The sequence below is a fragment of the Eptatretus burgeri genome, chromosome 5 (assembly GCF_056783735.1).
Source record: "Eptatretus burgeri isolate ZD-2024b chromosome 5, Ebu_testis_v1, whole genome shotgun sequence".
Lineage (NCBI taxonomy): Eukaryota > Metazoa > Chordata > Myxini > Myxiniformes > Myxinidae > Eptatretus > Eptatretus burgeri.
Window position 1 is genome coordinate 118,984,221 of NC_140965.1, and position 27,278 is coordinate 119,011,498.

The window sequence follows — 27,278 nt, forward strand, 5'->3', positions numbered from 1 at the left end:
CGATGAAGATTCTGCAACTGGTCCAGACGGCATCAGCCCACGTGTCCTAAAAACCTGCTCCTCTGCTCTTGCTCACCCTCTCTCTCTTACAATCCCCCTCTCATTTGCTCAAGGTCACCTGCCATCCGCTTGGAAATCAGCAAACATTACTGCCCTGAATAAAAAAGGTGCAAAAACAGATCCCTGCAACTACAGACGAATCAGCCTTCTCCCAATCATCAGCAAGGTTATGGAATCCATTCTCGCTTCAGACATACAATCCTTCTGCTTCTTCAATGGCTTGATTTCCGATCATCAATTTGGTTTCAGACCAGATCACTCCACCCTGGAAATGATGCTTCTGCTCTCCCAACAATGGATGGAGGGAGTCGATGCCAGACATGAAATCAGAGCCATATCCCTTGAGATATTGCATGCTTTTGATACGGTCTGGCACACGGCCCTGCTCACCAAACTCTTCCTGTGGTATCCAAGGTCATCGTCACTCATGGCTCGCAGACTTCCTCTCCTGTCGCAGCCAATGTGTGGCACTAGGCAAGTGGTGTAATTTATCAAGCAAGCTCACTAATGAAATGGTTGATAAGGAATGGCTAGCTTGGCAAGCGATAGCAAGCTGATTGGTAATGGCACATACCCACAAAAAATTAACTATCGCCAATTTCATGACATTTTTAGATTCCCTCCAGATCCAATCCTCAAAACGGAAATAATATTATGATGATGTACTTTATTTGGTCCGTGAGAGTACATCATGGAAAATAACATCATAAAACGCATGAAATTGCTCCAAGCTCCTAATTTGAAAAATATAGCACCGACAAAAGTGATGTATCCAGCGATTCATCGGTATGAAGATCAGGCATTTGATGATGTGAGTGAGGAAAGTGGGGAAAAAACGAAACAAAACGATTTGAGCGCTTTATCGTTAATAAACCGTTGCGGCCTGTTCCAAGTCGAGGTATTGTTGCACACAAGAATGCCGAATAAAATGGCGAATTAAGACCCCAGCGAGAGAGAGTGATGTGACCGAGGATGCGCCTTGAGAAAGGATATAATTAAATAAGGCCGTTAATCATCTTCAAAATGGGTGTTTAACTTAACCCAAACACTGAGTTTTCATACATGCCCCACCTTGGAGTTCCCTGAGTATGCATGCAAAGTTTGTGGCTGCTCGGCTTCATGGTTTTGGAGTTCTGGATTAGACGGATGGACTGACACACATTGACATCTATTCGTGTAGACGATGAAATACTGTTGGACTGCACTATTCGTGGATTCGTTATTCGTGGACCCCGCGTATTCACGGTTTATAAAATGCGACCTGCTTCGACATTCGCGACCCTGCGCTTCAGGTATTTGTGGTTTTTTTTTCGTTTTTTCACGTAATTTTTATTTATTTTTTTTGTCCCTCATTAATTGCAAACCGTAGACGAACCTATCACTTCCTTTTTCCATTGAAACAAGGCCCCGCTATTCGTGTAATTTTCCAGGATCGTATTCTCCGCGAATAATGGGGTCCAACAGTATTACAGGTTGACACGGCACGAAAGGAGTCTACTTTTGGCACCATGAACATGGCCATCGATGCACTTTTTCCACCCAATCTCCAACAGGGAACGTTTGTCCATTTACTACAGACAATCAGCATGATATTTCAAAAATTTATTGGGCCTGATATGTTCTTGTGGATCAATGGATGTGGTGGAGGTAAGTGCTCTACTGAGTGCCCTTCTAGTTTTGTACATATTTATCTATGCCAAAGTGACTCGTCATTTCATGAAAGAAGATTGTATAAAAAGGGGAAATGTCACATAATATATAGTTGCCCATTTTCAGCGAGCCGGCCACCACCCAAATGCATCGACGGTTGGGGGAGCAAGGGGAGTGGTGGGGAGGGGAGGGAAGAGAGAGAAGCAGATCAGACGCCCGGTTTAACGTCCATCCGAGCGATGGCGCACACACGCATTGATGATGAATCCTGCCTGTCAAACACCGGGATGACAGTTTATAGCTGGGTCGGGATTCGAACCAAGGCTACACAGAGCGAGCATGCGTACCTCTCGGCTTTCCTGCCATGATGTGGCGATTCGTTACTTCATAACTGAAAATTTTCTTTACTCATTGTGATCATATTATTTATTTTGCCTTCCTGCCTCCAGTATGGAACCGCGGCATCGCCATTTATCGAAGCTTGAAGAACGCGCACCAAGTGGCTTCGCCAAGCAATCCATGAAATGGTTGAAGAAACTTTTCAAAATGAAACGTTTCATTTTTATTTATATTTATTTATGCCAAAGTGACAGGTCGCATAGTGGAAGATCGTACAAAAAGGGGAAACGTCGTGGAAAATAAAATTTCACATTTTCAGCGAGCGAGCCATTGATTAGCGAGCTAATCGCTTTGGAGATTAGTTCCAGGAATGCGTTTGCTCGGCGGAAAAGCGTGATAACATGGAGACCCCTCCCTGGAAACTGCTTATTTCTTGGTTGGGAAACCATCAAAAGTGTTCAGGGCTTCTTCAGTAAACACAGAGTGATGTGATAATATGAATGGTCCATAATAATAACAATAATGGCACATAATAATAATAATAATAATAATAATAATAATAATAATAATGGTTCCGAATGACTGCCTGTCCAGGGCATAACATTTTTACCATTTGAACATTTGTCATCAAATTTTCACTGAACCTTTATTTTTAGAATATGGAGAACACAAATGAATATGAGAACAGCACTTGGGAGAGAGCATCCCGCCGCCAGGCTGAACAGTTTACGTTTTGTATCCCACCGATCGCCCAAATCTGGATCCAGACCTGAACCAAAATCGAATCGGCTTGTTCTTGTTCCTGTCCATGTTGGTGCGTTTGAGCCTGGGGGGTAACTGCTGAAATCTATCTGTCCAGGTTCTTCCTGACTTTTTTTTTTTGTTCCTTTCACATTTTCACATTTCTTTCTAAAAAAAAATTCCACAATTCTCTTTATTCATTCTATTTCTTTCTTTCTTTCTTTAAAAAAAATAAAATAAAACATCTTTCATCTCTTTTACCTTCTATTCCTCTCTTTTGTTATCTGTCTCTCTAAGGAGAAGTGAATTCTCGCAGAAATGTTTCTGCAAGTCTCACTTGGCTGCGCCTGGTTGGGTTTGAGGATCGTGGAGTAGCGGCTGAAACCCAAATCCGATCCAGGTTCCTCCTGATTACTCCATCTATGCTCTTTACTTCTTCAGGTTCCTTCTTGGTGTTCCCTTTCATTGTCACCAAACCAAATTATTCACCTTGCCATTGACAACTTTTTGAGATATCATGCTGTACTATATCGTTTTTGGCCCTACATCTCAATGGTGAAGAATCACTTGGAAAAAAAAAATTAAAAGATTCTCGTATCTGGATTAGAATTCAGATCTTCATCAAAATGGAATCAATTTGTCCTTGTCATCCACCCAACCAGCCCACCACGTTTTATCCAAATCTGTCCATAACTTTTTGAGGCATTGTGCTCTATATTGTTTTTGCCCTGATATTTCAATGATGATGAATCGTTTAAAAATTCCAGTATCCAGATCTTCATCAAAATCTAATCATTTTGTCCTTGTCATATACCCAACGTCTCCACCAAATTTCGGCTGAATCTGTCCAGAACCTTTTGAGATACCCTGTTGACACAGACAGACAGACAGGAGTGAAAACTTGACCTCCATCCACCTTCAGTGGTGGAGGTAAAAATGTACATTTTTTTTTTTAACTTACAAAGCAGATGTGGACAGACTTTGAATTTCGAGATGCTTTCTTGTTGGTATTATTATTATTATTTTGAAACGATGCCAGAAAAGCAGACATTATGGTACAGTTGAAATTGGATCTGTGTAGTGATGCATTTTCATAGTGATATGCTGTTTTGTATTTGGATTGCTTGTGAGTGTATTTTACCTTTAGATCAGTGAATTCTTGCAGAAATTGATGTGATGTGATGGCCCACGTTGCTGGGTACCCCAGTTCAAATCCCGTGCGTGCGTGATGTAATCATTGTTCGCAACGTTTTGCAAGGTGTCCTTATGAATCCTTTTGGTTTTGTAGCGGTGGTATTATGTGCAGCTTGATACTAGTTTGTGAACCTTTGCTCTAAATTTCCTTTTATTAGGCAAGCGTGTCGTCATTCTTTATAATTATTGAAATAAAATGCCTTGTGAGCCTTAACCTTGTTTCAGGATATGATGTTTAGGCTTTTATTGGGAAATAGGTGTTTAGTATGAATGATTGATTGTGGAGTCAGTCTTGGAATGTAATTGCATGATGTCATGATATTTGTCTCCTTACTAGATCTGGGCTTGGATCAGTTTATTGTCAAGAGACATGATGGAAAGGTGAGAACTTGTGTCAAACTGCTTAACGAAGCTCGACCTCGATCTTCAGTGTTTTGTGTGTTTCTTGCGCTCTTTATTCTCACTTGCTTGTTGCATATTATCACATTATTATAAATGTTATCTCACTTGGAATTGAGTATTGCACCATTAGAACCTCAGAATATCATCCTGTGTATTATTTTCAGATTGTGATCCAGAGCAGACTAGTCCATATATATATTTTTTTTGTGTCATTGTAACTTTCTCTTCAAGTTGAAGAATCCTTTGTAACCCTTCAAAGGAAAAGGTTGTATGAGTGTATTGTCACGTTCACGGGGGACCACTAATGGGTCCCTGTAAATGTCGGGTCTTGCCCGTAGATGCTGAACGGTTATAAACTCCTTTGGAGGCGTTACTTACAAGGCCAATCCCGGCGGTCCAAATTACTCGAAGGCAAACATGATGAGGAAAGTGACGTGCATTCGTTTATCAAATAATCAATAGCTTTTATTAACGATAAAGAGGCAAACTCAGTAAGAGGAGAGGGCCGTGGGGGACAAACAGGAATTTCTCTGGGGTGAAGGGGACATGAAGCAGTTCACGATAAATTGGCAAGAAGAAATAAATATAAATGATAAAGGAAGTACAGCAAATGCAAACCCCTCTTTCTTTGGCGCCACACACATGCAATCGCACTCACATACAACAGTGAATTATTTCTTTCTCCCATATTCACAAGCCCGGCACCATTTGGTCGCTCGGAGAGTAGTGAAGGACGACGGCGGCAGAAGAACCCAGCTCGAGATCGAGCCTCTCGACTCGTGTTTTACAGGCTCTTTAACACAGCAAAGAGGTCGCACGTAGCTCCGCCAGTTCTTTAACACAGCAAAGAGGTCACACATCATGGTCTGGCTGGAGGATTCATCCTTCCCGGAATTGGAGACCCAGAGGGAGGGTCTCACCATGGCCGGGCTCCGGCAATGTCGCCGCATGTGTCCTCTTTGCCCGCACTGGAAACAACTCCCCATGAAAGACCCACGTGGGTACCCATGCACTGTCCCTTCTGGTTTTGGCCCCTCATGGCCGTCACCGAACCGTACGGCATCTGCGGACAGCCCTGATGTGGCACACTTGTTGCAAGATTACCCTTCATCAAATTTGACAGTTGCTGGCCAATCTTTCAGCATTCGGGCAGTGTCTAATTCCCCCAGCCGCTCTTACCGATCCTGAACCTCCGCCTGCCGGACTCTCACCATCGGCCTCTCAGGCTTCCGACTCGGCCGCCTCCACGAGGCCAGCCTCACCGCACACTCAGCCACCTGATGAACAGTGGGCGGATATTACAGCTCCACTAGAGCTCTGACTTCAGGATCTGGAAGAACTGCTAAAAATTTCTCTCATGCCAATATATTCCATGCCTCCACTGATAGGTCGTGATATGCGATCCTCACTGATTGGTAGATGTTCTGAGCCAGCTCCTGCAGCATCTCGCCTGGCTTTAACCTGCAGTGCTGGAGCTGAGCCTGCACCAGATTCCAATTTGCTGCTAACCCGAACCGACAGCTCAGGGCATCACGAATGCGAGTACTGGTCGACATCCCCTCTAGGGCCATGTTTAACACATCCCCTCCCCCCCCCCACAAAGTCGCCACAAAATTCCCCATATGCTCCTGCTCGTTCCACCCGTTCAGCCGAGAAACGCATTCAAATTGTGTCATGAAGGCTTCAAGGCTCCCTGACCCATCAAAATTTACCAGGGGGTTGTTTTCCTAGAGACTTGCACTCCCGATTTCCCCTAAGTTTGAATCCAGCTTGGGGATCAAACACCCTTGTGGCTGTGTACTCCCCTTCGGATCCTCCGGAGCCAAAATATGTCTTGTGGTGAGGATCCCTTGAGTCGATTTCATCTCATCCTTCAAACATTTAATTGACCGACACCTCCTCTTGCAGATTCTCTTGAGCCTGTGCAACCTCCTCCTTCAGGGCTCTGTCCCAGGCCTGCAGCTGCTCCATTACCAACCCACTCACTGTACCTGCCATGCACATCTCCCACAGGCCTTCATCTACTGTACATCCCCATTACCAACCTCTTTGCCCATGATTTTCCGCTCATCGAAACGAGTTTCCATTCCCTTTACCTCTTCTGTCAAATTAATCCCTTGTTTCCTTAGCTTTCCCCATTCCTCAACCTGCTGCCGCATACCCTTCTGATTCAGATCTTCCCCTTTCGACTCGCTGCCAGTTACATGGCCTTCCTCCACAACCACATCTCGCACATCCACCATTGTGCCAAGGTCCTGTTTGCCACGTGGGAAATAAAAATCCCATCAAAAAAGAGAAAAAAAAACTTTCCTCGAGCTTGCACACTTTTATCTCGGTTTAGTCGGTCTAAATGCCTGACACCATGAATTTCTAAAGTCCAAATATCTCGCTCCTGACACCAAATGTCATGTTCACAGGCACCACTAACGGGTACCCGTAAATGTCAGGTCTTCCAGTAGATTTGAAATGGTTATAATCTCGAGGCGTTGCTTCTAAGACCAATCCCGGCGGTCCAAATTACTCGAAGGCAAACATGATGAGGAAGGTGACACGTATTCGTTTATCAAATTTACAATAAAGAAGCAAACCCGGCAAGAGGAGCAGACCATGGGGGGATGAATGTTGAGATTTTCTTTGGGGCGGAGGGGACCCGAAGTAGTTCATGATAAATTGGCAAGAAGGAAAAACTGATAAATGAAGTACAGAAAATACAAACCTCCCTTTCAACAGCACCACAACCACGCACACACACACACGCACAACAGTGAATCCTTTCTCTTTCTCCCGTCTTTACAAGCCCGGCACTATTTGGTCGAGGAGAGAAGTGAAGGAAGGAGGCAGATGAAGGTGAGGGATGACAGCGGCAAATGAACCTAGCTTGAGATCGACCCTCTCGGATCGTGCTCCACTGGCTCTTTTACGCAGCAAAGAGGTCGCACGTAGCTCCGCCGGTCCAACCGCGACTCAACTCCAACCACGACCGACAAATGATGGTCCACCAACTTCTCACCGTCCTCTCTTCTTCTTTCTTTCTTCTCGATCCCGAGCACCGAGTTAACATGGGAATGGTCGGTGGAAACTCGACCGAGTCACGAACGTCCCCGCTTGATCGTTCCTCCTTTACAAGTCGGTCGCTTGCTCTCACTCTGGCTCCACTTTTTTACGTGGTGTCCTCCCCTTCTCGAAGCTTCCAGGCTCTCCCATTGGCTATCTCTCAGCCTGTTATTCACGGAGTTGTGCAACATGTCCCTCCCTCTCTGGACAATGTACACTTCTCATATAGCTCGTCACTGTTGTGTCAAAGGGAAACACAAAAGGCAACTTACCCAATACCTTTTCCTCGCTATTCACTTGACGATTGCACATTTCTCCTTTTCAGAAATGCACATTTATTAGACAAATTTGCTCGTCTACGTCCCTACTTAATACATCGAGATGATCACGGCTCAAACAAACAATACTTCCTAACTACGCATTGTAGCTACCCTTTGAATACATATCCCCACTCCCCTCCCCCTCCTGCCTACAAATGCATTTTGGTGCAGAATGCTGTTCTTGTCACTGGTTGTCTGATTATGTCCCAAGAGGAGTCGTAAGTTTTTCCTTTTCATCAAACTTTCGCATCCCCAAAAAACATCCAGTGTATTCCGATGGCATCAGGAAACTCACAAACTACTGGAGAAAATCTGTTGCTGGTTCGAGACTGTAAAGAGAAGAACTGACATTTGTGCCATGTTTCACTGGAGCAGGACCAGTCCTTCATAGTTGGGTGGGGGTGGGGATGGGGGTGGTGGAGGGACTTTAACTGGTCCTTGGACTGTGAATAAAACTATGGGTGCAAATGATCTGATTGAGTACATTTGCATATGCATTTCCAAACGATGCGGGGTGAAAGTTTCAAAAATAATTTAGTGCCGAAAGAAAGTCGACACCCCTTTTCAATTTTTTCACCTTTTGTTACCTTGTAGCCTGGAATTAAATTGCATTAAATCAGAATTGTTTTTCCACCTTTTACTTGTATGTCATAACCAACAACTTCCAAGTGAAAAAACAAATTCTACAATTTTCAGAAAATTAATTAATAAACACAACTAGAATATATTGGTTGGATAAGTGTCCACCCCCCTGAATTAGTCATGCGATGAGATGACATGTTATGACTGAGTTAGACTTATGGTTATGAGACGCGTGTTGGTCCCCATGGGTCTGGAACTGTTAACCAGAATAGCACCAAGTTCCTTGACTTTGCAAGAAGTCGTGGAATTGGTGTGGCTGGTTCATGGTTTCAGCACCCACAAGCTCATCGCTGGACTTTGTATTCCAACGCTCGTGGTGTTGAAAAGGAGATTGACCATGTGCTCATTGATGGTCGCCGGAGGACGATCCAGAACTGCAGGGTCTACCGGAGTGCTCAGCTCCTCAATACTGACCACAGGCTTGTTGTAGCAACTCTAAATTTTCAGCTTAAATCCAGGAGGATGGTATCATCCCAGCCAAGGTTGGATGTTGGCAAGCTCAAGGATGCGAGGGTAGCCGAGGAGCTTGCGAACAAGCTGAGTGGAGATTTGGGGTGTCTGGGTGCTTTGGGGGGTCCTGAAGAGTTGGGGATTACTTTCAAGGCCACCGTCCTTGATGTTGCCGGAAGATGTCTTGGAACTCACCATAGGGCGAAGAAGAATTTTGTCTCAAGGGACACTGGATACCATTGAACAGAGTCATGGGGCCAGGCTGAATGATTCAGCTGAGCTGTTCAGGAAGCTGAGGTGTAAAACTCTACATGCACTCAGGGTGGACAAGGAGGCCCATGTGTGAGGAATCCGTGAGGGGGTAGAGCATCACCTGTGGTCAAGTGATTCTCATCCTGCTTACAGGGGAATTCGCACATTGCATTCCTCCAAGCCCATCCCTCGGTGTACTGCAGTTAGAGCAGAAGGTGGTAGGCTCTTGACAGAGGAGTCCGAAGTGAAGGCCCGCTGGGCCAGGTACTTTGAGCGGTTGGACCAGGCTGATCTATCAGATGTCAGGGGTTTTATAATCCCTATTATTGACCCTCCAATCAACTGTGGTCCACCTTCCTTTGTGTAAATACAGGCTATGGTGAACCGGTTGAAATGGGGTAAAGCTCCAGGGATCTGTGGCATCCATGCTGAACTTCTCAAGGCTGGTGGAAATGCTGTACTCGTGTTGTTGCATGCAGTTTTGTGCTCTGCCTGGAACACAGGCATCATCCCAACTGATTGGAAGAGGGGGCTTGTTGTCCCTCTCTGGAAAGGGAAGGGTGATCGTCAAGACTGCAACAACTCCCGAGGGGTGATTCTGCTCTCAGTGCTGGGCAAGGTCTTTGCTCGGATAATTCTTGATAGGGTTCGACACCATCTGCTTCAGCACCAGCGTCCAGAGCAGTGCTTTACACCAAAGAGGTCAACGGTTGACGTGTCCTCACCGAACGCAGAGGAGAGTTTCAGCAGGGGCTGCATGGAGCTTATGTTGATCTTTGTAAAGCGCTTGATTCAGTGAATCGGGATGCCCTCTGGAGAATTCTTGGTCTTCGTGGGGTGCCACCATACCTGATCAATTTGATGTCTGAACTGTACTTGGTACTCAGTGTGCTGTGAGATGTGGTGATACCATCTGTGACTTATTTCCAGTTGGTACTGGAGTTCGGCAGTGGTCTGTACTGGGCCCCACACTTTTCAGCACTTGTGTGGACTGGATTCTGGGGACGATGTCAGAGAGATCAAGCTGTGGCACATCATTTGGGAATATCAAGATCTCTGACCTTGATTTCGCAAATGATGCAGTCATCTTTGCGGAGACTCTTTTGGGTAGATATCCTTTTGGGGGCCCTCTATCATTTTGGGGGCCCTCGAGGTGCTGAATGAGGAGTCTGAGCCGCTGGGATTATGGGTTTCTTGGGTCAAAACTAAGTTCCAAGCTTTCAAAGACATCTTGGATGCTGCTATCGTGTCTTTACCTGTATGTAGCGAGGATGTTGAGGTCACTGAGAGATTCACTTACCTTTGCAGTGATATCCACGTCCTACTGGCTGTGAGCCAGAGCTCAACAGATATCTGTTGGCGCAACCAGGGCTTTTGCCCCGGGGCCTCCACCACCCAAGGGTTCATCCAGGATTATTAATTTGTTGTTATGAATCAACCCTATACGAACCATTGTAGCAAATTTGCGACAACAGTTGGGCATTTAATGGATATTTGACAAGTCCAGTTGGAAATTGTTTCGCTAATATCGTCCGCATTCACTTGTTCGAGGGATTTTTACTTTACTTTCTGCTTTGGCGGAATCCGATACCAGGAACATCCCGTACAGTATAAAGCAATGCTGCTCGTTTCCTTACTTATAGTTCCATTACCCGAATCAAATCAAATGTAGCTTGGAAGTTGTTACAGTAATACAATATCTTTTTGACAGACTAATTGTAAGCTTTGCCAATCTTCATTTGTCTGGAGTCCATCGTTGGTAATAAAAGCCCGCAAAAACACTCCTGCAATAACGTATTTAATTCAAATAATTTAACTTGTGGAGCATGTAATGTTCTTAAGGCAACTATAAAAATAGAAAATTGAATAGGGGTTCCACAGAATAAGATATAAGATTTTAGGGTGCCATCAGTGAGTGAAAAAAGTTGAAAACCAGTGCTTTACGTTATCGTTGGTGGCAGAAAGGGCCACTACCACCCATGTGTACCCGGGGCCTCAACCACCATAAATCCAGCGCTGCATGCACTCAGGTATTGCTGGTGTAAAATGATTTCACAATAATTTATTCTGAGTATTTTTTTTTTAGCTTATTTCATGAAATTTGAAACAAAATACATAATAAATGAAAAAAAAAAATCCTCAAACGATAGAAATCAGAAAAATGTCATGACGACACTTGATTCTCATGACAAATTGTGAAATAACCATTCCCTGAGTTCTGGAAATGAAATGGTAGTGGATATTCCTGCAAATTACTTTATATTGCGTTATGTTGACAACAGTGCCTGAACATCATGATTTCCAGCTTGAGAAATTTTTTAAAAGTTTTTTTTTTTTTTTTAAATATCATTCCTTTTTCATGCAATCTCATGTACGCAATGATCAGAATTGTAGATTTCCCTGAAAAATGCATAATATTAGCATATTTTATAATTAATTAGGAAAATTTACAAATTAATTCCACCATCGTCTTCATTACATAATGATGATGATCTATGAGCATGCAAATTTTGAACTTAACCTTCGTTATTTATTAAATTCCAACAAAAGGATTCAGCCTCAACTTGCACTTCCCAGATTTATCCCCATTCAGACCCCGATCCCCTTTTCCCACCTCCTGATCTTCCTTCTGTCTTCACTCCCTCCAAAATTACTCCCCGAACATTACATTTTTCCTGTTTATAGTTTATGTATTCAACAGGTGAAACTCTACTCTGTCGTCGTTTTGTTTTTAGCCACTTTGTCGTGAATGTTCTCGAAACGGAAAGGTTCAATTAAACACAACTCTTGATATTTTAAATATTTCCCCAATCATAACGGAATGCAATAATATCCCTTTCCATCAGATCATTAATTTTTCTTTTTCTGTTTTTAAAGATCAACAGCTTGACAAGACAACATCGCAAATAGGTACCTGTTGAAATTCCACATAATGTAAACTTTGATTTTTTTTTTTTAAACAATCTTTACCGACGACCTTCCCTGTCAGCTTGTTGACTGTCTCGGTCGCCGACAGTCAGGCCGCGCCGTCTCTCGGGCATAACCGGTCTCCATCAAAGTTATGTCAACACCTACCCGGTGTGAAGTCAGTCGAAACGACGTTCGATTCCCAATCTCATGAGATATGTTCTGTGAAATTGCCCTTCTCATGACTGTGAGTAGCCTAATTGTGTGAATAAATGACCTTAAATTGAATATCTTCTTTGTGGTGCACAATGCATACATACATACATACATACATACATACATACATACATACATACATGTAATGTCTCGAGTGTCGGGAGAATTGTTTTCCAAAGCCTTTTTGTACCGTTTGTACAAATCGAATTGTCATTTGTCTTCAGGACTGCTCTTTCTTGTTAAGCTCTGATTCTACTCTTGCTGATAGTCAAAAGAGCAGCTTCTGTTTGTCTTGATCACCTCAATGGACGTGTGTATATATTCATATCGACATCCACGTACATGTATTGACTATCATCGTGCAATTTCATACCTTATTGCTTCTTCCACATATGCAGTGAGACTTTTTGTTTGTAGTTTAAAATGGTATGTTTCCACTGTGATGCGACCAACAAAGTGGAGTGAAAATGTCTGTGATGACCGGGGGAGCGGGGTCTTTTTATTGCCTCGTCCTGAACATCCCAGTTAATTTCTGTTCATGTTTTCAGTCCTTGCTTTTGGTTCATGGGATTTTGTGGAACTGGGACATCAAAGTTTTTACAGATGTGCCAGCGGATTACATGATAAAGTGTGTGTGTGTGTGTGTGTGTGTGTGTGTGTGTGTGTGTGTGTGTTTTTGTTTGTTTGTTTTCAGTCATTAAGCATAACACATCATTGTCTTTACTAACCCCACCAACACCCCTCACCTTTCTCTGTCTCTGTCTATGTCTCTCTCTTTCCTCTCTTCCACTCCCCACCCCCCCCCCCTTGAGACCCTCGTCGGCGAAGCGACGGGTTGTATTTGCTCATTATAAATAAACAAAGGCAGGTAACTTTTCTGTGACAACATGGTTACCAGACTCATGCAGGCAATTAACTCCCTCACGAAAGGTCATTCATGAACTATCTGGTTTGAAACTGAGAGTCCAACGTTGTACATTATTCCGAGACGAACTACTAGATGCTTAGAAACCAAATTTTCAGTAATCCTGATTTTTTTTTTTTGATGCAGTTCAACCCACAACCACTCAAATGCTGGTCCAGTATCCTTGCCCGTCTCTATTCTGAGTGATTTGTTTTTGTTTTTTCTTAACTCCTTACTCAACCATACCTGTTTCATGAAGCCCGTCCAAGCCGACGCAACCAGAATGGCCATCCGAGGCAACAGAAAAGTGTTTACACACGAAGAGTCCGGACGAGCTTGTTTGTAGGAATTGCATCAAGTAAAATAACTCACTTTTCTTCGTGTTGCCATTCACTGTAATCTCTTGAGATTATCCTCATCCCATGATATTCCATTGACTTGTACACAGTGGGTTTTATGTTGCACATGAAGTGTTTGGTAGAAAATGTCAACACAAAAGGATTTTGTTTTGTTTTTTTTACTATATATATATATATATATATATATATATATATATATATATATATATATATATATATATATATATATATATATATATATATATATATATATATATATATATATGTATATATATGTTTCATCAACACACATTTGAAAACAAGATCGACACTTCTGCCATTTCATGGGTTCACGACCAAAATTTTTCATCCCTTGGCAATGCCACTAAACTTTGGATTGTATGATATTTCCTTCGCCACCTTGGCCGACAGGTCAAGCACACCCCCTCTGGGTGAGCCGAACAGGAAGCTTGAAACCCCGAGCGGGTAAAAATATAGATCCTCCATCCTGGCAGACGTCTCTGGCTCATTTGGACACTTGACGTGTACTCCAAGCCGGTTTATTCTCGAACTTTGGATAAATAATGACTGTAAATGTCACCTTCTTGTTCAAGACCCATGCTTTGTTTTCAAGCAAGTTCTATATGTGCCATTTGCATTGTCTAAATTGGAACATCATTCATGATGTTCAGGATTGCGTTCTTGATCATTAAAAAAAAAAATAATAAAATTCCAAAAACGCGGTCGATCAACCGAGTAGTGCAATTATGTAATGTAGGATGTCTGTTTTGAGACATTTCCTGGTGTTGTACGCATTGATGTTGCTGGTGAATGTTTGGAACTCACCGTAGGGCAAAGAAGAATTTTGTCTCGATGGACAATGGATACCATTGACCAGAGTCGCAGGGCCAGGCTGAATGGCTTTGCTGAGCTGTTCAGGGAGCTGAGGCGTAAAACTGTACGTGTGCTAAGGGTGGACAAGGAGGCCTTTGTGCGAGGAATCTGTGAGGGGGCAGAGCATCACCTGGGGTCAGGTGATTCTCTTCCTGCTTACAGGAGAATTTGTGCATGACATTCTTCCAAGCCCATCCCTCGGTGAACTGCAGTGAGAGCAGAGGGTGGTAGACTCTTGACAGAGGAGTCCGAAGTGAAGGCCCGCTGGGCCGGTTACTTTGAGCGGTTGTACCAGGCTGATCCCCCAGCTGTCGAGTTGGATATCAGGGGTGTTACAATCCCTGTTGCTGACCCTCCAATCAACTGTGGTCCACCTTCGCTTGTGGATACAGGGTGTAGTGAACTGGTTGAAATGGGGTAAAGCTCCAGGGATCTGTGGCATCCATGGTGAACTTCTCAAGGCTGGTGGAAATGCTGCACTCGTGTCGTTGCATGCAGGTCTGTGCTCTGCCAGGATCACAGGCATCATCACAACTGACTGGAAGAGGGGCCTTGTTGTCCCTCTCTTGAAAAGGAAGGGTGATCGCCACGACTGCAACAACTACCGAGGGGTGACGCTGCTCTCAGTGCAGGGCAAGGTCTTTGCTCGGATAATTATGGATAAAGTTCGCCATCATCGACTTGAGCAGTCAGGCTTTACACCAAAGAGGTCAACGATTGACCGTATCCTTGCTCTTCGTGTCCTCACCGAACGCAGACGAGAGTTTCGGCAGGGGCTGCTTGCAGCCTATGTTGATCTCTGTGAAGCGTTTGATTCAGTGAATCGGGATGCCCTCTGGAGGATTCTTGGTCTTCGTGGGGTGCCACCAAAACTGATCGATCTGATGTCCGAACTCCACTCTGGTACTGAGAGTGCTGTGAGATGTGGTGATACCATCTCTGACTTAATTCCAGTTGTTACTGGAGTTCGTCAGGGGTGTGCACTGCCCCCACACTTTTCAGCACTTGTATGGACTGGATTCTGGGGAGGATGTCGGGGAGATCAAGCTGCGGTGCATCGTTTGGGAATGTCAAGATCTCTGACCTTGATTTTGCAGATGATGCAGTCATCTTTGCGGAGAATTTAGATATCCTTTTGGGGGCCCTCGAGGTGCTGAATGAGGAGTCGGAGCCACTGGGATTACGCGTTTCTTGGGTCAAAACTAAGATCCAGGCTTTTAATGACATCTTGGATGCTGCAATCCTGTCTGTGCCTGTTTGTGGTGAGGATGTTGAGGTCGTGGAGAGATTCACTTTCCTCGGCAGTGATATTCATGTCTCTGCTGGCTGTGAGCTAGAGGTCAACAGACGTCTGGGTCGAGCCTGGGGAGTCATGGATTCACTGGATCATGTGGTGTGGCACTGCCGGTATCTGTGTGGGAGGACGAAAGTCTGAGTCTTCAGGTCATTGGTGCTTCCAGCCTTGCTCTATGGATGTGAGACTTGGACTCTGACCAAGGATCTGAGATGGAGATTTAATTCCCTTGGTACCAGGTCTCTTCGGAGAATCCTTGGCTATCGCTGGTCGGACTTTGTGTCTAACGAGCGGTTGCTGAGAGAGACTCAAATGAAATTTGTTACCTGCATAGTCCGTGAGCGTCAGCTGCGGATGTATGGACATGTGGCTCGTTTTCCTGACGCTGATCCTGCTCATCAGATTCTCTCAGCGAGGGAGTCTCATGAGTGGAGGAGGCCAATGGGCCGACCACATGCCTCGTGGTTGCAGCAGGTTGATCAGCATCTCAAGGAGATTGGGATGGGCCAGGCATATGGTTGGGATTGGCCAGATGGAGACCCCTGGAGTCCCGGCGGAAAGTGGACGCAGCGACTCACTGCTCTGGCGCATGTTCCCATACCTGACCTGATGCATCAAGGGTTCCTTGGCTCGATTCTTAGTTGGGCCTTCCAAGTGGCTATGTTGCAGATGTTTAAGCACAATAATGTTAAGTACCATTTACAGGCAGCCATTAGCATTCGACACAGCATTTGTCTTGATATTGACTGGTCGTAATAAAATATACGGCTATGGTTCACCTGCTTTTAAACAAATGTCCTCCGAGTTAATGTTGTTTAATGAGGAATCCATATTGAAACGTAATTTATCAACTGCCTGAATGCTCGACCCCATCCACGTTGAATGAGTACACGTTAAAAATTTGTATGGATGTTTGTTTTCTTTTCTTTTTTTTTTTGTCGTGGAGCTGCTCTGTCATGCAAATTCACTCGCATTCAATGCATTGTCGTTGCATAATCGGCTGATGGTGGTCATGTTGTGCCTATCAATAGGTGGGGGGGGTCTTTGCATGCGACCTGTCTGCTTTTGAGCCTTCCAAAGGCTTGGAATAAAGACCGAAAACTCGTTTGTCAAGCAGTTGGCATCAGGCTTTCCCAGTAATTACTTGCTCTCTGTGTTCGCTGACTTGCATCTTCGAAGCGTGGTATTGATTTGACTTTCACTACTTTTAGGAAAAGCTTTGTTTAACAAATTTGTTTGTACTCGTACTTCTCTGACCCGTGCTGTGCCACAATTTGATGATTCTTCTTCCTCCCTCATATATCCTTGGCTTTGCTTTGTCCAGGACTTTATAAAGGTAGAGTATCACTATTCCAGACTAGCATATAATATTCCTTTTTGCATGTGGAATTTTTAGTTCTTTTTTTTTTTTCTCCATTGCCTTGGCTTATCCATTTCTACCTGCATGGTCTGCTTTATGAACAACTTGATTGCTTACGTGCATCGACCCTTCAAGGATGGGGCATGCTGTAAGTTGCCCACACAACCTCTATCTGATTGAATCGTAATCTTTGTCGTTGTTCAGGAATTGGCGTGAAATTACTTTGTCATTGTTTGCTACGATTTGGCGTAAATTTTTCATTGTTTTCCAATCCAAATCAAAATGTTTAACAATCGAATCGTCATTGAAATCATGTGGGTGGATGTATATTTCGCTTACAAGGAAGTTCAATACTGGAGGAGGACATTAGGCCGATCAAGCCTGCAGAGTGGTTGCCTCCCTGTGGTTTTGTGGCCCTATCCTTAAATGTTGGGCGCCAAACAAGGAAGCAACACGCACAATTTGAAATTGTTTTTGGTACGACTCGGCAGAGGTTCGAACCTCCGATCTCCAATGTCCGAGTGGACCCGCGAACCATGACTCCGTTGCGATGAAGAATATACATGTGATGATTCTGTACACCGTACCTTTGGCACACCAAAATTTATGGATTTTAAATGAAATTCAAATTGAGGGTGCATGAATATTTATTAAGGGCGCACTTGCATTACATTTACTTTGGCCTCATTATTTTATATTCATTTTATGAATTCATCTTGAAATTTTTTTTTTTTTTTTTAACTTTGCTTGGAAGTACATTTTGACTGGCAGGAAAGCCTAGAGGTATGAACTCTCACCTCTGAGCTGTCTTTTCTGGGTTTCAACCTTGGCCCAGCTATCCGCTTGCTCCCTTCTATTCCTTTTAACCGGCCTTGGCGGTGTAATGGTTCGAGCGTCCTCTCTGTATCTGGGAGGTCGGTGGTTGAAACCCCCCACCAAGTTGTACTTCAGACTTCACTAATGGTTTGTGCTGCTTCCTCCTTCCTTCCATAAAAGTGCTGCTTCATCAGGATGAAGATTACCGCACTGCGGTTGCAGGCATAGGACAGCACCGATACAACCATTCTACCAGTACACTGGTACTCATTTCGCCGACCTCAGAAGGATGACGAGCAGAGTCAATCCCACCTGGTGTTAATTCAGTGGCAAACGGGGTTCGAACTCGGGACCCTAAGATCCCAAGCCAGTCACCCTAACCGCTAAGCCAACACAGGCGTAAATTCCTTGATGTTCAGCATTAAAAATAGAGATAGAGCATCGACAAACAACCATTGGTTGGATACCATTGTGCAGGCTCTAATGGACCTCATGGCCACCTCTTGCTTTGAAGTTCCTTTCACGGAAACTCCGATTGTTATAAACTGTCACCTTGGGGTTTCACACCAGGATGACAGTCGAGAGCGGTCCTTCATGAAGACCGAGCCAGCTATCCCCAGCACCCTGACTAAATTCCAATTTCCTGCACAGTCGACGATCCCGCATCGTCGTGACGACCTGTCCGACACTGCAACTCTTACCAAGAAAGAGCTTTGGCAGAACCGACGACCTGCATAGAGCATGATGCATGATGATGCATGATGATGCATGATGATGAGGATGATGATTATGAAGAACACTTCGACCAGATATTTATTGCACGCAAGTAAAGTATGGGATGTTTTGACCCTCCACCCCCTCCCTCCCTCCTTTCACTTTCTACTCTCTCCTTTGCAATATTCTCCCTTGCCCCTCTTTCTCTGTCCATTACCTCCACACTCCCTCATCTTAATCTTATCCCCTTCCCTTTGCCTTCCTTTTGCTTTTGTAAACTTGTCCCTGCTCCAAGCTCCCATTTCCTTTATGTACCTAATAAATCGATAGGCCCCATGAGTATCGATTCTACTTCTGGTGTGAAACCATTGAATTTGTCCATGTTACCTGAATGCAAATCCTGATCATTCCAATGGCAGATTCATTTATCAGGTCGATTGAATTTTTCTTTATGCGAGTTGTTCATTTTCAGGTATTTATGATGGACCTGCTCTGTGTCATCGTATTGTCCAGATCTGTTCCTGATTCGGTGGGAAATAACATTTTGGGTTTGTTTACAACTCGTCCGTCGGTCCAATTTTAATAGGAAAAGGCATTTATGTTGTAGATTAACTGGTGAGCAATATATTCAGGATTGTGCAGTTTTATGTGTCCAGATAATGGTTTGTGATTTCAGCACAAACTATTAACTGTTATTGGCGGAATACCCACACAATGGTGGGTTCAGTTTGCACATTACATGATGAAAAAAGGATCGCCTGTTTTGCAAGAAGACCATAGATGTTTGTGTGGTGTGCGTGTGAAAGGTTGCAGATAGTCGAAACGCCAAAGTGTCTCAAGGATGCGTTCCAATAGTAGTTTGGGTCTAAGGGGTCGAAAGGGTCTAATCCTTTTTCCATGCAAAAAGGGTTGAAAAAGGTTGATGTGGTCTTAAGCTGCAAATGGTCAAGGGTCCAAGCTGACTTACATGTCTGAAAGGTGCAAGGGGTCGAAATAGTTTTGAGGGCTAAAGGGTCTAAAGGGACTTCAGGGGTGCAAAGGTCTAAAGGTTCTGTAGGTCTAAATGGTATGAAAGGGTGGGGGGGGGGTGTAAAGGTGTCAAAAGTGTTGAAAGGGTCTTAAAGGTAAAAAGGATTTTAAGGGTCTGCAGGGTAAATGGGATCCTAATAGGTCTTTGAGTCGAAACTGTTTTTGGGGCTTTTAAAGTTCTTGAGTTTTTTGGGGGGTCTTTTGGGTTTTTTGGGGATCTCAGGGTTTTATGGGTCAGGTCAGGGCAGGTATGTGGGCATGCACCAGAGCATCACATCACTGCATCCACTTTCTGCCGGTACTCCAGGGGCCTGTCTGGCCACCCCCAGGCAGATGCCTGGCTCATCCCTATCTCCCTGAGATGCTGATCAACCTGCTGCAACCACGAGGCATGTGGTCGTCTTGTTGGCCTTCTCCACTCACGAGGCTTCCTCGCAGAGAGAATCTGGTGAGTAGATCAGCGTCAGGAAAATGAGCCACATGTGCATACAGCCGCAGCTGATGCTCATGGACTATCCAGGTAACAAGTCTCATTTGAGTCTCTTTCAGCAACCGCTCGTTGGACACAAAGTCGAACCAGCGATAGCCAAAGATTCTCCAAAGAAGCCCTGTACCAAAGGAATTAAGTCTCCATCTCAGATCCCTGGGCAGAGTCCAAGTCTCACATCCATAGAGCAAGACTGGAAGCAACAAGTCTGTAAAGACTTTGATATTTGTCCTCCCGCACAGGTACCGGCAGTGCCACACCCCATGATCCAGTGAATCCATGACTTCCCAGGTCCGACCCAGCTGTCTATTGACCTTTGGCTCACAACATGTGGAGACATGAATGTCACTGCCAAGGTAAGTGAATCTCTGTGACCTCAACATCCTCACCACAAACAGGTACAGACAGGACAGCAGCATTCAAGATGTCGTTGAAAGCCTGGATCCTAGTTTGTTAACCAGGAAACCCGTAATCCCAGCGGCTACGACTCCTTTTTCATGGCCTCGAGGGACCCCATAAGGATATTCACCATCTCTGCAAAGATGACTGCATGATCTGCGAAATCAAGGTCAGAGATCCTGACATTCCCAAAATTCTCTAAAATTTCTGACATTCTCTAAAATCCTCCCTATAATCCAGTCTATACTAGTACTAAAAACCGTGGAGGCCAGTACACACCCCTGACGAATTTCAGTATCAACTGGAAACAATTCTGAGATGGTATCACCACATCTCACAACACTCTCAATACCAGAGTATAGTTCAGGCATCAGATTGATCAGTTTTGGTGGCACCCCACGTCGACCGAAAATCCTCCAGATGGCATCCCGATTCATTGAATTAAATGCTTTACAGAGATCAACATAAGCTGCAAGCAGCCACTGCCAAAACTCTCGTCTGCATTCGGAGAGGACGCGAAGAGCAAGGGCATGCTCGATCATTGACCTCTTTGGTGTAAAGCCTGACTGCTCTGGGTGCTGGTGCCCATGCAGATGGTGGTGAACCCTATCAAGACTTATCCGAGCAAAGACCTTGCCCAGCACTGAACAGCGTCACCCCTTGATGGCTGATGCAGTCCTGGCAATCGCCCTTCCCAGAGAGTGACAAAAGGGCCCCTCGTCCAGTCAGTTGGGATGGTGCCTGTGTTCCAGACAGAGCACAGAACTACATGAAACAACATGAATGTGGCATCCACCAGCCTGGAGAAGTTTAGCATGGATGCCACAGATCCCAGGCGCATGTTTCCACGAGCAAAGGTGGTTCACATTTGATTGGAGGGTTAGCAATAGGGATCGTAACACTCCTGACATCCAACTCAACAGCTGGAGGGTCAGCCTGGTATAGCCACTCAAAGTAACTGGCCCAGCTGGCCTTCACTTCGGGCTCCTCCGTCAAGAGCCCACCACCCTCAGCTCTGACTACAGTACACCGAGGGATGGGCTTAGGGGAACGCAATCCATAAATTCTTCTGCAAGCAGGACAAGAATCACTTGATCACAGGTGATGTTCTACCCCTTCACAGATTCCTCGCACATTGGCCTCCTTGTCCACCTAACCCTCAACGCGTGTACAGTTTTCAGCTTCAAATCCCTGAACAGCTCATCTGTCATTAAGCCTGGCCTTGCCACTTTTGGTTTTTGGGGTCTTTTGTTTTTTTTTGGTGTAGTTTGGCTCTTTGGTGTCCTTTGGGTCTTTTGGTTCTCTTTTTTTTGTCGTTTTCACTGTTGAGGCTCGTATAAGAACTAACACACAGAAACACACAACAAGGGGAGCTGGAGACCAGAGGGGTGGAAGTGGGAAGGAAAACAACATTGTGGAACAGAGACATGAGGAGATCTGTGAAAGGGAGAGGGAAGGGGCTGGGTACACTGGGTAAACAAGATGGACACTACAGGGACTTTCAGGAAGGAAAGCAGAGAAGTTTGAGGAGGTGGGTTTAGGGTGGATTAGTGGGGGTAGAAAATATCGTGGTTTTGGATGGGGGAAGAGAAGAGAAGAGAAGAGATGGTGGTGAACAGCTGTTTCGAAGACCTCGAGGGAAGAGTGGGATTGAAGGGAGTGTGGGAGTTTGTTCCAAAGGTGGGGAAAAAGAAGAATGAAAGGGTGAAGGTGAGCAGTGACTCTTGATTTTGGTTGTTTTACCAGATGGGGGTTGCTGGTGGACCTTGAGCGCCCTGTGGAAATATGGTGGGGACATATCTCAGACAGAGCAGGGGTGGGAGGGGGGGCGTAGCCTGGAGAGGAAACGGTGGAAGACAGATTGATCACCGACCTGCTTGCGGAGAGAGAGAGAGAGAGTGTGAGACCCAAAAACTCAGCCTCACCGCGGGAGATATCAATGACCCGAAATGCCTTGGTTTCCACAGCGAGAAAGGTGAGAGGCAGGAGCACCATTCCAGAGGGGAGAGCAGTACTCATTATATATCAATTGTTATAATCCATTCAGTTAAATAACTTGTCCTTTAATAATACAGAATGGTCATGCTCCTCCTCATCCCCATGTTCATGTTTGTCATCCTCGGGCTAATGCTCATCATCATGCTCATTCTCATCATCCTGTTCATGCTCATCACAGATGGTTATGCCAAAGCAGCTCCAGGGCCATGGTTGCATTGGGTTGTTTGCCTTTGCCTTCCAAGCAGTCAGTCAGTGCAGGAATTTGTAATTTGTTCATGGAGCCAACAATAACTCGCTTTCTCTTCTCAAAGGACACCGTGGGATCATCACCAAATCATGCTACCATCATCTACCTTACAATGAACATCTAACAAATAATGCTGCCAGACATGTCCGCCGGTTTAACGTCCATCCGAGGGACAGCATACAATTTGATGGCTTGTTCTCCGTACAAAATATCAGGATGACATTTTATAGCTGGGTCGAGATTCAAGCCCAGGCAAGACAATGCGAAGGTAAGTGTGTTACATCTGCAATATCTCATCAGACTAGAATGAAACCAGTGTCACCAAATTGAAGGGATAATCATGAGAGAAGAATGTGATGAAGTGTTATTGATTGCAGCAAACAGGTCAAGAAGAAGAATTATGGGGAATTGTGTCACAGAGATGAATCGGAATGGTTTCTTCGCTGTCTGAAAACCCTGATTCACATCTCCGATAAACTCTTCCATCATGCACATCCAACATTTTTTGAGCAAAGAGTTATTGATCATTTAGTGTGGTTGGGGTGTTTGGTGGAGTCTGAATTCGTTAATTTTTTTTGGTAATCATCTTTGTTTACTTGATCCGCAGCACAACCTAAGCAGAGAGGGTGGTGGTGGTGGTCTTTTCTGTTTTTTTTTTTGTTTTTTTTTGTCCTTTGGCCAAAGTGATCTCAGCTGCAGACACATATCCACATCTCAGTTCACCACAACCACAGTGTATTTTATTTGTACCAACTGCTCTGCATACTCTGACCTTCCTAATGGCGAAGCAATGTCATTCATTTATAAAACTGTACCATCTGGCAATTGCATAATGAACCTTTTGGCAAGCTTGCAGAGCTTGTGGATTTCCGTGACTGTATTTGTGGAATGGAATACGTTCTTGGCGACCTTCTATGTGGGATGCTTGGCTGATTTAATTTCTAAGCCGAAATTGCCTTTAACCTTGCTCCCTTTACATGGGGGTTTTTTTTTTTGTTTTTTTTTAATCATTCACATCTTGCTTTACCTCCATGTTAATAAACAGCACCACAATCAATTATAGATACAGTATTTAATAGGGGTGTCTGCTTACACATTGTAAGCAATAATGAACTGTGCTTCCACATTGTTATGGGTCGCTCACCTGCATTTTTTTCCATTTATTTATTTTCATTTATTTATTTTCTTTTTTAAAATTACTTTAATTTACAGCCGCTTTCCAACAGTTCTGTGATTTTATTTTACTTTTTTCCTGCAAAAACAAACGTCAAATCACATCATTGGAATATATATATATATATATATATATATATATATATATATATATATATATATATATATATATATATATATATAATATAATATAATATTGTTACAGATTTCCGCCCGCCAGCGTGTGGACAGCCGCTTTTAGCCGAATCGCGGCCGAACGCCCACCGGACGAGCAATCCAGTCGCAGCCTTCCGGATCAAATGCCGAAATCCCGCTACGGATGTGTTTTGGATGCACACCACAGCCGAGTCAACACTCTACCCGCGCTACAGGGTCAAACGCCGAATTGTCGATATACCTAATTAATCGTGCGGGCAGACTACCGAGAGACTGCACCTCAACGGGGCCCGCTTGGAAACGAGCCGCTTAAGCAGCTCGCTTCGTTTTGGGATAACCGAGCGGGGTATTATCACGAAAGCCCCGTTGGATCCGATTCTATTAAAAAGCCAGCTATTATTTCGAATGCAATACGGCAGTTCAATTCAAAGGAAAAGGACGCGACGAACGGGTGAACATTCACACAAGGACATTTCTTTGCACACATATACAGTCAAAGCAGCAATGCAGAGATATACAAGCATGCAATGAATGGGGGTAAGGACAAGACAAGAGCAAGACAAAGACGACAACCATATATTTATTACGTACAGTCACTTGCACTTAACATCAGTTCTACCTAAGGACATGGCGCCACAACGTTCATGCAAAGAAACAAGGAAAGACAAGGGGGAGACTGGACCTCTTGGGTCTTTATATTCATGGAGCTGCGACGACCGCAGAAGCTCTGAGAGGCCAGGCTGGTTACCTTCACCTTCGTGGTGCCTCGCTGGGGCGACCCGCGATGTCCCGTCCTCACGGCAGCTGGCGTGACCGCGGTCTGGCCAAGACCTCGTCGGGCGGCCTGGTGGTTCGGGCCCAGCTGACAACACCTCCGAGGAACGAACGGGTCTTTGATCTTTTAGAGTTGATGCCCTCTGTAAGAGCCCGTCCATCCCTCAGCGTTGCTCGGACTGTCCCAAGGCCTGATCACCTCAGACTGCTATGCCGCTGGCTGGCGACTCCTCTCCGGCCTCTTCACGTCCCGCACACGAACACGCAGTTATGCACGGCAGGCTTGGCTGCGCTCCTTAGCTCCTCGGCGAACCCAGACCTCCACTGCCCTCCACTGGACTCGAACCTTGATCTTCACACAACTCCAAACCCAGACTGACTGCGAGCTTGGCGCTCTGCACGTTTTTATATGGGATCCGTGAGGCGAGGTTTGATCTCTGATCCCTCACCTCTGACCCCCTGCTAACTTCGATCGCCTGATCTGATTTTGAGGAGAAGCTTGGAGCAAGCGGACGTGGCAGAGATAATCTGCCCCACGCGGACGTTGTGGAGATCACCGGCCCCGTCCTAACAGGGAACCCATGCGTCTGTCGGCGGCGATGCCGTTCGTGGGGAACTCGCTGTGGCTGGCGTAAAGATGGCGGTGTTTGGAGATGAAGGTGAGGCGTTGCTTGTTATGGCGCAGGTGGTGAGGGGATGTCGTGGTGGTTGATGAGAGCGATGTTGTTGGTGGAGGTGTTTGTGGTGAAGCTGTTGATGAGAGCGATGTTGGTGGTTGTTGTGATCGGTTGGTCCAAAATAAAGATAGTAAAAGAAAAATGGCAAACTGAAGATTCACAGCCCGGTTACATGAATAATTTCCTTTCAACATCAATGGGGAAATCTCTCTGAACACAGACTTATTGACATAACTGATCGAAAGACCTATATGGTGCTCTGTGAATTTCCAAAACCGTAACTATATATATTTCTATATACACACACAAACACACACATACAACACTAGATCACGTGAAACTAAAAACAAAAAAAGAGCAGAGCACCCCCTTCAATGATGTGATTTGATGTTTGTTTTTGCTTTTGCAAAATAAATAAAGCACTCCTCCATTTGACCTCGAGCACCAGCACATAACCGGAAATTAACGGTCGTATCGAAATAAAAACTGGACACCTGCCGAGGCTCAGGGTCTATTGTGCCTGATGAAGCCGGCTGTGAAGCCGGCGAAACGTTTCCTGAGACCAGGTCTGCTCTCGCTTTTTTGCTCAAATTATCAGTCTATCTATTTTTATTTTTTTTTACTTCTGGTTGGAAGCGCCTTCTTCTTCCTCTACTTCTTCTTCCTCTTTAAAATAATTATATATATATATATATATATGTATATATATATATATATATATATATATATATATATATATATATATATATATATATATATATATATGTATATATACCACACACAGCCGTTTTTACAGCCATTTTTCCCTGCTGGGCAGTGGTTAGCTTTTCTTGAGGCAATGGTTTATGGCCGGTTTATGATTTATGCACTTCCTGACACCAATGCTGGTCGCTTCTTCTGACACACAGGGATATGGTACACCTAACCGGGGCATACACTGGGACCAGTGCATTGGTACTCATTCTGGTACTCACTGGTACTCACTGGTACTCAGTACCGACCTCAGAAGGATGACAGGCTGAGTCAACCCCCTGGTATTAATTCAGCAGCCAACGGGGCTTGAACTCAGGACCTTAGGATCCTAAGCCAGACACCAGGTTCATATATATATATTCGTCTTTCGGCTGCTCCCATTAGGGCTCGCCACAGCGGATCATCCGTTATGATCCACATACTGATTTGGCACAGGTTTTATGCCGGATGCCCTTCATGACGAACCCTGGTCGCATCTTACCACAGGATAAGGATTGGGTTTCGCCATCATTCTGGGCTGCCCTAAACCCTCTCATAGCGCGGCCCAGCGCAGAGCACCCGTCCTCAAGCGATCTGAGTCGCCGGATTACAGGCGCACGCCACTCCGCCTGGTTTTATATATATATATATATATATATATATATATATATATATATATATATATATAATATACACATATACATACACACACACACACACACACACACACGTCATTATTTTTTTTTACATATATTGTTGCGGCCACGGGTACTGAGACACCAGCTTGTCACTCAGGCGAATTAATCCTCAGTTGTCCTCGGTAGAGTCGGACCTGGGGCTACCGCTCACAATTAAAGTTGTGGTACGGTGGGTTGTTTTAGAACCACGAATGTCAACCACGAGTTCCAGTGTCCGCCGTCTAATTGTTCCGTTTAACTAGAGGTCACGTGGTTACCTGAGTGGGGAGCACGCCCTCGGCAAAGCACCAATGTTATCTGATTAGATTTTAATCAGGGCGGCCGAGCGTTTTAACCGCTGGTGCGTGCCGACGATTTTTGG

The 27,278-nt window shown here is 44.7% G+C and overlaps 1 protein-coding gene across 4 annotated transcripts in view; it reads left to right on the forward strand.

Moving 5' to 3' along the window:
- The window catches only part of MICU1 (mitochondrial calcium uptake 1), an 89,766-nt gene that overhangs the window by 37,117 nt on the left and 25,371 nt on the right, over positions 1-27,278 (forward strand). For all 4 annotated transcript variants that reach the window (XM_085883493.1, XM_085883492.1, XM_085883491.1 and 1 more), the window contains exon 5: positions 4,322-4,365. In XM_085883493.1, coding sequence (XP_085739619.1) covers positions 4,322-4,365 — 44 coding nt within the window. The remainder of the gene's footprint in view (positions 1-4,321; positions 4,366-27,278) is intronic.